Source organism: Pan paniscus, chromosome 11 (genome assembly GCF_029289425.2).
Source record: "Pan paniscus chromosome 11, NHGRI_mPanPan1-v2.0_pri, whole genome shotgun sequence".
In the NCBI taxonomy this organism is placed as follows: domain Eukaryota; kingdom Metazoa; phylum Chordata; class Mammalia; order Primates; family Hominidae; genus Pan; species Pan paniscus.
In genome coordinates this window covers 105,782,319-105,795,053 of record NC_073260.2, presented here as the reverse complement: position 1 = coordinate 105,795,053, position 12,735 = coordinate 105,782,319, and the positions used below count along the sequence as shown (strand labels likewise).

The following is a 12,735-nucleotide window of genomic DNA, read 5'->3' as shown; positions in this document are numbered from 1 at the left end:
CATAATTTTTTATTCATTCATGTGCTGATGAACATTTGGGTTTTTCCAGGTTTGGGCTATTATGAACAGTGCTGCCATGGATACTCTTGCATATGTCTTTTGATGAATATATGCAAATTGGGGAGAGGTATATACTTGTATTTGGTTGTCTATTGCTGCATAACAAATTTCCCTCCAAACCTAGTAGCTAACAATGACAATAAACATTGATCACCTCTCACAGTTCATGTGAGTGAGGAATTTGGAGGCAGCTTGGACAGGCACTTCTGGCTTGAGGTCTTTCCTGAGGTTGCAGTTATCTAAAGGCAAGCTTGGGGCTGGAGGGTCTGCATTCAAGGTAGCTCACTCACATGGCTGGCAAGTTGATGCTGATTATTGGTGGGGAGGCTGCAGTTTCACACATGAACTTTCCTTAAGACTGTCTGGGTATTCTCATGACATCGTAGCTGGCTTCCCCACCACCGTGAGTGGGCAAAGAGAGAGCATCAAATTGGAAGCATTATCCTTTTTGTGACCTAGCCTTGGAAGTCACATAGCATCACTTCTGCCTCATTCTATTCATTAGAAGTGAGCCACTAAGTCTAGCCCATACTCAAGACTTCACCTTTGGAAGGAAGGCATGGCAAAGAATGTATGGATGTATCTTAAAACCAATAACACCACAATGTTTTAAAGCTTATAATTAACTCAATCTAAGGGTTTAAAAATAAGATAAGTTTATAGAAATTTACACAAGGATCTAAAAGCAATAAATTCAACCCAGCTTCTCTTCTTCTATTCATTTAAAACTTTGCAAATGTCCATAGAGTTTTCAAGGTATTTTTTGGAGACAGCATGGTACAATAGAAAGTGCAGAGGCTCTAGAGCCAGAAACAACCAAGTCTGAATCCTGGATTCACTACTTACTAATTATGGGTACTTGGACAAGTCAGCCTCCTGGATTTCCAGGTTCCCTCAACTGTAAAATGAAGGTAATCAATAGAGCTTATCTCATATTGTTCTGGAGGCAATTAAATGAGATAATGTGTTAAGGTGCCCTCTATGATGGGAGGTCTCATTGATTTCCTCATTTAACCAATAACATTAACTATCTAAAAGGTGTTCTGATGGACCCTGCGAGTAATACAAAACTGACTCAGATGCAGGCCCTACATCAGGAGGTATACACTCTAGTAGTGCGCTTGACAGGTAGAATAACTGTAATACAACTGAGAAAATGGTCAGTGTCTGGAGCAAGTATGGATATAGTGTTTTAAATATGGATTATATTTGGATATATAGAAATGAAAGACATTTTGAAGGGCAAGGAAAGGGCAAAAGATATTCCAAATTAGAAATACAACTTGCATAAAGACACAACTAGAAAACCATGGGGCATAACTGGAGAATAACAAACAGATTATTACAGATATGGCTAAGCCTAGTGTAGATGAAAGGAGGTAGTGGAAACAGGTTGGAAAGTTAGTTACATGTCAGAGCAGTAGGAAAAGATTGAGCGCATACACTTAATATTACAGTCTGATGAAAAACATTAAGGCCAAAAAATTTTCAACCAACTTTCAGGACAAAAGCTAGGTGGGACTAGCTACTAGAGGATCTACTTACCATGTTTTCTTGGCCAATTCCTGTTTGTAAAATCTTTGTGCCTCAGACTGTAAACAGAACTTTCTAAAACTGATCTTTAGAAGATGCTTCTGACGTACGGCCTGAGCCACTGAGCTTTGTCCTTATCATTCCCAGTTTGTAGGCTGCATCAGCAGGGAAATGCAGTGGGATTGTTTTCATAGGCCCTTAGCTCACTATAAACGTACTTCTCAAGTCTTGGCCCTTTGGAAATAGCCAGTTCGTGCACTCAACTCATCTGCGTATTTGAGTGCTACATCCAGATAATGAGCCACTCTCTTCACTTTACTTCCCTTCAAAAAGACTGATCGATGGAGCAGGCTTCATTTCTGTTACATTATCCAGTCCCAGGCAGTGATGATGTTTAAACATAAGACAGAGACGTTTCTATGCAGCAATGGAACTTTGAAGGAAGCTGGAGCCAATGACCTTTCACTTTGAAGCCAAAGAATTACAAGCATAAAATTTTCAGTCTTGCTAAGAATTGGGGCTGGAGAAATTAGCAGAAAGTCCTCTTTAAGCCCCACAATTCAGTATGTGGTGCCCAAAGCCTTTATGTACTCAGTCTATGTCTCATTTAGCACTCCCTTCTTATTTTGATGAAGTTTATATGTACCATCAGAATAAACATGGTTGTAACCATTATTGGTGATTTTGTGGGTAAAAATTGGATATTCCATTTTATCTCCCTCTTTGCTTTAATGTAAATGAATTCTAGAGCATTAAAGGAGAGGATAGATTCTAGGCTTAGGATAGAGCTGCCAGCCAGTCTTGAGCTGGCACTTCCCACTTTCCCAGTTAGGGGTTTTAACTCCATTTGAGTTCATGGGAAACATTCTCTGCACAGGTACTAAGGGTGTGTCCTCTTCCTCTCCGATTTCTTCTCAGGTGGGAAATTGGCAAGTGGAGTCCATGTAGTCTCACATGTGGGGTCGGCCTACAGACCAGAGACGTCTTCTGCAGCCACCTGCTTTCCAGAGAGATGAATGAAACAGTCATCCTGGCTGATGAGCTGTGTCGCCAGCCCAAGCCCAGCACGGTGCAAGCTTGTAACCGCTTTAATTGCCCCCCAGCCTGGTACCCTGCACAGTGGCAGCCGGTGAGTTCTGAAGTTACTCAATATTGGCGCTTTTGTTTGCAACAGTGACTCAAAAAAGGGATGCTCTCTCAGAGTGGTTTTGTCCAGGGATGTTAAAGGGATGTTCAAGATCTGCTCATTTCTCCCTTCTTAGTATTCCCCTAACTTGATTTACATCCAGATCTTTTAATTACAAATATCATGCTTTTTCTACTGTATCACACCCCAGTGACCTCCAGAAGCAATGCAGATGACCCATCTGTTAACCTGAGCGTATTTATGACAAAGCTGTCACCAAGCTAAGGAAAATTTTTTAAAATCAAGACAATGTGGTGGGTTTTCCATAAAGCTAAATTTGTTCTTAATTTATACCCTTTCTAGTTTTTTTGCTGTTTAAAAATTCTAAGAAATAAGGGTAGTAGGCAATGATTTTTTTTAACATCATTACTTAGCAATATAAGAAGTTAGAAATGCTGAGCCAATTCCAAGTATTTTTATTTTCCTAGTCCTGTGAATTCCAAAAGTCTGGGAACCATTGTTTCAAAACAGGGGTTGACAAACTGCAGCCCTCAAGCTAAATCTAGCCTGTAGCCTTTCTTGTGTGTGTAAATAAAGTTTTATTGGAACACACCCATTATTTTACGTACTGTCTATGGCTGCTTTTGCACTACAAGGCAGAATTGTGTGGTTGTGATAGAGAACATATGGCTCATAAAATCTAAAATACGTGCTATCCCTTTACAAACAAAATTTCTGATCCTGCACCAGGCATATATAATAATAACACAACTATTTTATCATAATTTCCTATCTAAAAATAATATGCATTTATCAAACGTTAATATTTTTGCATGCCTTTTAAAAACACAGGATTTTAGGTTGATTGCATAAAATCTTATTTTGCAGTTTGCTCCCTATTAGGACATAAGACACTGCTTTAAAGGGACAACAAAGGTCACAAAAAGTAAGCATGAAAGGTGGAGGAGACATACATCTCTGTTTCACTGAGACAGTTTTTTCACTCTCAAAAGTGTCCCAATTTGGGTGATAAATGATATAGTCATCAGTGGAAAAGGAGAGAGGATGACAGCTCACATACCATTGCCTTGTGCAGAAGGGTCTCCCATTTCCAGGCAGCCACGTGTCCTCTGTGCTTTCTCCTAATCATTTGGCAGAGCCCCTCCCTTCTCCTTGCTCCTTGCCCATCTTGGAGCTGTGGTTTAGTAAAACACTCAAAGAATCAAATACTGATGAATAAGCAAAACACTAAGTATGAAGCCTCTGGCAACAGACATTAAATATATATTGTCTTTTAGAGCTTAAATGTATATGGCTAAGTTCATTAATTCCATGATACTATGGATGGTTTGTGGAAGAGGATGTCATATATTTTGAACACCAATGTACCAGCGCTTAAGAAATATATATTATCGCTCACCAAGCTGAAGTAAATCCTCACAACAATTCAGTTAAAATAAGGTTTTATTAGCCTTATTTTAGGTTTGAGGAAACTGAGGCAAACACAGCTAGCAAATTTAGGGTTGGCTATCAACTCAGTCTTATGTGACCCTTTCCACTATACCAAACCTATTGTGTATGGCTAAAAGGCCTTTCAGGGATTAAACATGAGCACTTTTGTTTTACAGATGATGTAACTGTGGCCTAGATGTAGGCTTCCTTAAGATCATAAAACCTGGACCAGAACCCAGGTCACCTGATTGCTAGTGCATTTATACTAAGTTACCTCTAACTGGAGTGAATCTATGACCTTAAACGGCACCACTAACCCATGCCAATCCTAATAAAAGGTGAGAAACCATCTCAAATCAACCTCCACTGTTGAAATTGTTAAGTCCCCATATTATTAGTAGCTTGTTGCTATTAGGTACATAAGTTATGGATAAAATGTTTACGGAATGATGAAATGAATGAATAGATGAAGAATACTCCTTATAGGCCCTGAAAATGCTGACTTTACATCTTCCTGATATGTTTTTTATGGTTATAGGTCTTAATATCGTTCTAGTCTTGAAATGCAGTGAAACATCAATGTCTTTTTGATAGCCACACATGCTGCCGAATAATGACATTGACTCATGATGCTTTTTCAGTTTTTAGGGCACAGCCATATATATGACCTTTTTTTGGTCAATTGCCATCACCACCACCTGTATGCCCAGCATCCCTATTTGAAACAGTGGACTTCCAAAGAATCACTTATTCTTAAATTTTCATCTACTTTGGGCCTGTGAAGATATGAATTTACTTTGAAAGCTTTTCTATTTCCTTCTTTTTGGGAGAAGCATTTGAGGATGAGTCAGGTTTAAGTTCATTTTTCAGGTTGGGACACTTAATAGTAAACAACTGTTTGAAGTTCATCCAATGCATCAGTGACTACAGTTTAATAGGACCTTTAAAAAGTCTCTTCTTTCACACCTGAGACACAATAATTGTGAAAAATAGTCAAACATAACAAGAAATAAAGAACATAGAAGGTCAGCAGTGTTTCCACCCTCCAGAGACAGCCCTGTTAATGGTTTGGTGCATAGAGTCTGTTTGTCCAGCATGGTGAAACCCTGTCTCTACTGAAAATATATATATATATACAAAAATTAGCCTGGTGTGGTGGCGGGCACCTGTAATCCCAGCTACTGTGGAGGCTGAAGCAGGAGAATCACTCATACTCAGGAGGCAGAGGTTGCAGTGAGCCGAGATTGCACCACTACACTCCAGCCTGGGTGACAGAGCAAGACTCTGTCTCGACAAAAAAAAAAAAAAAAGAATCTTTGATCACTTTTAGGAATCTGTAAACCTGGAGTAAATAATAAACTATTTGTCTTACATTATTTACTGGAATCCAACTTCTTTGGCTAAGTTTTGTTGGGAAAAATTAGCTATTGCTGACTGCTTGTGAGAAGAAACCATTGTTTATATTGTATGGTGCAATAAGTCCAGAGTAACTTCAGGGATCCCTAGGCTAGTTGGCTGTGGTTTTAGAACTCAGCTTAGTTACGACACCAGCTGTTGAAAATCCATTGCCTGGTTAGCCCTGATTCCTCGGCAATTCTTACTGGGAAAAGGGAACTTGGTGTACACTCACCTGGTCTTTTCCATTTAGCAAGGATCTGCCAGAGGATACTGCTGAGGTCTCCAATCCTTCAACACCCAACCTACAGCCTCTTTCTTACAAAAGAAAAGGAGATGGGGGATCACATGTTTCATTTAAAGAAATACAGATAACAACCTGATAGACATTGCCCGTTTGAGGGGAGAAACTCTCTCTCCTCTCTGTGTGAACACAGTGTTACCACTGACCTCATGTGTATGTTTCTCTTTCTGGGGGGAAGAAAACATAAATTATGTAAATTGTCATCTGCCAGATAGGAATGCAACCTTCTTTGTTCTTTGTAGAGTATTTGTCTGACAAATGGCAAATAGCCAGTATTTACACATTCTGCAGGTCCAGAGAGGACCTAGCATGGAGTTCAAGTATTGATGTTAAGATCTTGTTTTAGAAACAATTAAGCAGAAATGAAACAGAAATCTAATTCTAGCTTTGGTTTTTAGGGGACCATCTTTATTTCAGTTCTGCCTCTTAATACTCTGGCCTTTGCTTTTCCTTTCTGGTCTGTGGGAAGGATTCATTTCATATTTATCCTTACCAATTTATTAATAGCCTTAATATCTTGTTAGTTTAGACAGCTTTTGAACACTTATTTTATGTGCATGTAGTCCTCTGCATCTTCTGCAATTTATTAAATACACTCATCATCATCATCCTCCTCCTCCTCCTCCTCTTTGGTGTTGGTTATAAGTGACTTATTGCACACCTCATGAGGGATCATATCCCACGGGTGAGTTACAACACTGTGATTGAGAATCACTGTTACCTATACCACAATTTAGTCTGAAACACTTTGATCATGACAGTCTACTGCTAGGATTTTTCTCAGTGACTCTAAAGCCAGTACATGTCTTGTTCAGGCCTTCATCCCTCTGCACATCTGTCCCTGCCCTGTCTCCAGGCATGGCTCTCCCATCCCTGCTTGTATACTCCCCTGCCCGCCTACCATTTCCCACTCCCCTGTGCTGGTCAAGGCCCAGCAGACAGCCTCCCTCTTCTGCAGTGACTCTTCTATTATCCTTCTACACTGAAGCCACATGGTATTCAGGGGCAGACAGCTAACTTAACAACCACGTTACCCACTCAGGTGCTTTCTCATGACTTCTGAATTAGACCACAAGGTCAATGAAGGCAGAGACCAAGTCTCAGACCCCATAACTCCCAGGACACATCTGCAGAGCATTGACTTTGGTGTTAGAAAGGTACATGCCCATTCTGCTGGTGTCATTTATTGAATACTTGCTACATTTCAGGAGCTGCTGCTTTTGATAATGAGAGCATCACTTTCTCTGTGTTCAGCACAGCTCTAGACACTTTACATATTTAACTTACTTAATCCTCACTATCCTATGTGATAGTTACTAATATTATCCCCATTTTGCATGTGAGGAACCTGAAGTATTGTGAGCTTAATAGGAATTTGAACATTCTCTTTTAACACTCATTCGCTGCACTTGGCCTCTCTTGAGCCTCACAGCAACCTAGTGAGGAAACCAAGTCACAAGGCTGGTAAATGTGAAAGGGGCCCTGTGTGCTTCAAACTCATTTTCTTTTCCACTATGCAGTATGGCTTTCCCAAGACTTCTTTACTATCTGCTTTTAACTGTTAAACTGTGAAGACATCTGGTAACAGTCCTAAAATCAGCAGTTTACAGAACACTCGGTATTTGTTGCCTCTATCCAGGACAGTTCATCTGTACGTTGGCTTCCTATTGCTGCTGTAAAAAATTACCACAAACTTGGTGGCTTAAAACAACACAAACTTACTCTCTTATAGTTCTGGAGATCAGAAGTCCCAACTCAGTCTCACCTAGCTAAATTCAGGGGAACCGCAGGCCTGCGTGCCCTCTGGAGATCAAGGGGAGGGTCTCTTTGTCTTTTCTGGCTTCTACAGGCCATATGCTTCCTTGGTTCATGGCCCCTTCCTCCATCTTCCTCCCACTGCTAATTCTGTCCCTTCATCCTCTCTCTCTGACTCAGACCCTCCTGCCTCCGTCTTCTAAGGACCACTGTGACTACCTCAAGCCTACCTGGATAATCCAGGATCATTTCCCCCTCTCAGAAGCCCTCATCACATCAGTAAAGACCCTTTTATTGCACAGGGTAACGTGTTCACAAGTACGAGGGATTGAGATGAAGATATCTTCGGGGGCCATTTTTCAGCCCATCACCACCTGCTATATTGTGAGTGAAGCACTTAGTCCCCACTAGCACAAGCTCCTTGAGATTGGGAACCTGTCTTCCACTACCCTTTTGCCTCTCTATATCTAATATATCAATATATATATATCATATGCATCAATATTCCTTCATTTGTTTTTGTTCTGAAAATTAAATTGAAACAAGGAATTAAAGAAAAAAGGTGCTGAAGGGTTAAACTGAAAAGAATTGGTCCACTTTGAAACACAATTTATATTTCTCTATATTGCATATGTTTTATGTTCAAGATTGCGTCCACCCAACTGTACACACATGTTGCACACATCTGTGCAGAGACAGAAACAATTGCCACAGTCTCTGGATCCCTGCCTTGCTTAAAACTGTGATTGTGTTGCCATTTCCCTCTAAACCTTTCTTAATCAGGGTCACAATTCAAAATGCCTGCAGTTCAACTATGTAAAAAAGCATAAGGGAGAGGAGTCCCTGCTAGTGATACAAAGAAAAAGAGAATTTTCATGATAACTATAAATGCCTGAGAATTAAAGTTTTCATTTTCTAGATTTAAACATACATACATACCTTCAAGCAAAGACAAAAATACCTTTGGTTTGGATTAGAGAACTGAATTCTGGCAGAGTCACATAGTAATCAGTTTTGTTATATTCCAGTGACTAAAATATAAATCCACATAAGTTAGAGGCTATATTTATTTAAAATTTTCTATCCCAGGGAGGAAAAAACTCTTAGGATGTTTATCTCATTTTCAATAGTGTATTTCATAAGGAAATGGACACTTGATCCTATCTTTAGAGGCAGCAATAAACATAGCAAAACAAATTGAAAGTCCAGCTTCACATGTGGTTGGTTGTTTTTGTTTTTATTTATTAGCAGGAAATTCTTTGGCATAATTGCTCTGATTTTGATGGATGTGCAGCCGCTTGCTTCACACCATAACAAGAATGTAAAACCTTGAAGGTACAGTGTACACCCCTTGTACTTCCAGAGTCAAGAAAGCTTAATTGAGACTGGATGAACAAGGGAATTCTAATCCCCAAAATGGCTGAAGTAAGACTTCTGTTCTCATTTTAATAATTATGTTTAGTAAGTGAGATTCCAGTTCTCATTTTTCTTTGTTTCTCTAGGCCCTAATTCAGTTTGGCTCAGCTGTGACCTCGACTGTGTGCATAGCACCGTGTCTAACTGCCTTTGGGCTCCCTCAGTCTCACATGTTGCTAAGTTACCTCAAACTCCAAAGGTCTAACACCAAGCTTAATACATACCTGCCTGCCACCCCTTCCTCCATTAACCTGGTCTTTCATCATTGATCATTATCATGTAGGTGACACCACCATCTGTCCTGCTTTCTACCTGGAAACTTGAGCCATTATCAGCCTCACACATCCTTCACGCTTTGTCAACATCTATACCCTATTTTATTCCATCTTCTATATCTCCCCCACCACTTTCTCCTTTCTAATCCCTCTCCTTACAATCAACTCTTCAAACCCTTACAAACAGTCTTTTACTTGATCTCCTTGTCTCATCTTGCCTAACTCTCATCCAGTGTTTCCCAACTTGGTGTTGATGATTCTTTACCCCAGGTTCTCTCTTCGAGCCTTTAAAATATAAATATGCATATAAATATGCACTGAGAACCCCTGCATAGGGTTATGATATGCAGTGTTACATAGACTTATTTTACCAGGAAGCCCTTTCTCCATGGCATACCTATTAATACCTCACAAACCAGTATTGTTTGGAACTTACTGGCCTATGCTGCCTGAGTCATTTTCTACAAATTGGATCATGTTACCCCCTACTTTGAAACCCCTATTGATACCTCATGGTTTTAAGATTATGTCCAAAGGCACTTCACCATGTGCCCCTAATCTAATGTCTCAGAATAATTTTCCACCTACTCTTCTTCATGGACCCAAATGGTGCACCGTCTAAGGACTGCTCTGAGTCATCAGAACATGCCATGTCCCTTTGCACCTTGAGTGCGTACACACAATCTTGCTATGCCAGCATCCTCATCTCCCTGGAAACTGCTCATGTGTCATTGCTCTCTAGAGCTTCCCTAATTTTCCCAGAGAGATTTAATTGCACTCTTTGTTGTATTCCCTTTTTGTAAAACTGATCACATTGTATAGTAAGTTTTTCTCCCTCACTGGACTGCAAATATCTGAGGCTTAGTAACCACTTTTTATAAATCCCCAGCATCCAATACAGTGCCTAGCACTCAGTGGGTACTCAATAAATGTTTGGTGAAAGAATGAATGAGTGAATGAAGAAACAAGTGAAGTGAGTTGGAAGTTGTAAGCAGAGTGCAGAGTCCATTATGTTAAATGAAAAGTTGGCCTTACAAACAAAACATAAACATCACTTTGTGTTGGGTTCAATAATGTTAGTAAAAATATCAAGGAAATCAACTCAGCTCTCAGTAAATTAAACTACCAAGAAGAAACCAGAAATTTCAATACAGGCAGAATTTATTAATGTGCTTATCATGGGAAAATCTTTAAAAGTACAGGACACTTGGGCCATTGTATTTTTTGTGTAGAGACTTAATTGTTTTCCTTATTGTGTATTTTTTACTTTTCTTATAAAACGACCTCATATCATGAAACGTGTATGGCAGCTGGTAAAAGCAATATAAATACTATTTTTGTTATGTATTTTGCTTATTACATATATTTAAAAATAATACCCCTTACTGGAGATTTATCTCTTCATACTAGAATATTATTTTAAATGATGACTCATAAAGGCAAACATTTTTTATTTAATTTCATTAATTTTCTCTTGCCATTGCTCCTTTGGAAACATTTTTTTCTTTGCATCCTGCCTCTTGCGTAAGAACTGTTGGCCTCACCAGGTCATCTTAGCACATTCACAAAGTCATCACAGACTTTGGAGCCTTGACTCCTTTCAAATTTCATCTTCTACAATTTTTTTAAATTTCTAAAAATGCCTTTCATCAATGCAAACACACTGAAGAAAATTTGAGAACACAGACAAGACAAGCATTTAGGAGCAAAATCCCTGACATTTACTCAGCTAGATGGCTGCCTCCCATACCTGGAGCGTCAGACTCTCCAGCAGAGCCCACACTTTCACTGGCTGAAACCCACTGCTGCCTTACTGCAAAGCAGCTTCTGGCTAATGATAAAACAGCCTGATAAAAGGTGGATGATCAGCCCATCAGCTGGATGCCTGTTTTACATCTTTTTAACATCTGGATTTGGAGCTCTTTTGCTCATCCAATCATCAATTCAACAAACATTTATGAAGTGCATGCTCTTTGCCAGATACTCTACTAGGCTCTGGGGAATATAAAGATGAATGAATTCCCTTTCCTCAAAAGACTCATAATCCTGTGTGCATGCAGGGAGGGAGAGGAAAATAGCAGACACATAAACAATGAGCCCTTATAGAAGAGATAAGATACCCTTCTAGGTCAGGGTGAGTTGGAGGTGATTTGTTTGCCAAAATGCAGAGGGTTGGAGGAGGCTTTAATGAAGAAGTGGCCTTTAAAAAAAATACCTATTTTAAATTAATTCTTGTGGGTAATAGTATGTGTATTTATGGCGTACACGAGATGTTTTGATACAGGCATGCAATGTGAAATAAGTACATCTTGAAGAATGGGGCATCCATCCCTTCAAACACTTATCCATTGAGTTACAAACAACCCAGTTACACTCTTTTTAAGTTTTTTTAAATCTACAGTTATTATTGACTATAGTCACCCTATTGTGCTATCAAATAGTAGGTCTTATTCTATTACATATTTTCGTACCCATTATCCATCCCACCCTCCCCCTCAGCCCCTCACTACCCTTCCTAGTCTTTGGTAACCATCCTTCTTCCGCTCTCTATGTCCATGAGTTCAATTGTTTTGATTTTTAGGTCCTGCAAATAAGTGAGAACATGTGATGTTTGTCTTTCTGTGCCTGTCTTATTTCAGTTAACATAATAACCTCCAGTTCCATCCATGTTATTGCACATGACTGGATCTCATTCTTTTTATGTCTGAATAGTACTCCATTGTGTATATGTACCACATTTTCTTTATCAGTTAATCTGTTGATAGACACTTAGGTTGCTTCCAGATCTTAGCTATTGTAAAAAATATATACACTGCAACAAACACAGTAGAGCAGATATCTCCCTGATACACTGATTTCCTTTCTTTTGGGTATATACCCAGCAGTATGATTGCTAGATCATACGGTAGCTCAATTTTTACTTTTTTTTTTTTTTTTTTTTTTTTTTTTTGAGACGGAGTCTCGCTCAGTCGCCCAGGCTGGAGTGCAGTGGCGCGATCTCGGCTCACTGCAAGCTCCGCCTCCCGGGTTCACGCCATTCTCCTGCCTCAGCCTCCCGAGTAGCTGGGACTACAGGCGCCCGCTACCACGCCTGGCTCATTTTTTGTATTTTTAGTAGAGACGGGGTTTCACCGTGTTAGCCAGGATGGTCTCGATCTCCTGACCTTGTGATCCGCCCGCCTCGGCCTCCCAAAGTGCTGGGATTACAGGCGTGAGCCACCGCGCCCGGCCAATTTTTACTTTTTTAAGGAAACTCCAAGCTGTTCTCCATAGTGGTTGTACTAATTTACATTCCCACCCACAGTGTATAAGGGTTCCCTTTGGTCCACATCCTCTCCAGCATTTATTATTGCCTGTCTTTTTGATAAAAGCCATTTTAACTGGGGTGAGGTGATATCTCATTGTAGTTTTGATTTGCA

The 12,735-nt window shown here is 39.8% G+C and overlaps 1 protein-coding gene across 3 annotated transcripts in view; it reads left to right on the top strand.

Moving 5' to 3' along the window:
• The window catches only part of ADAMTSL1 (ADAMTS like 1), a 1,021,291-nt gene that overhangs the window by 858,127 nt on the left and 150,429 nt on the right, over positions 1-12,735 (top strand). For all 3 annotated transcript variants that reach the window (XM_034967210.2, XM_063594468.1, XM_003822608.5), the window contains one exon: positions 2,512-2,722. In XM_034967210.2, the coding sequence (XP_034823101.1) occupies positions 2,512-2,722 (211 nt within the window). The remainder of the gene's footprint in view (positions 1-2,511; positions 2,723-12,735) is intronic.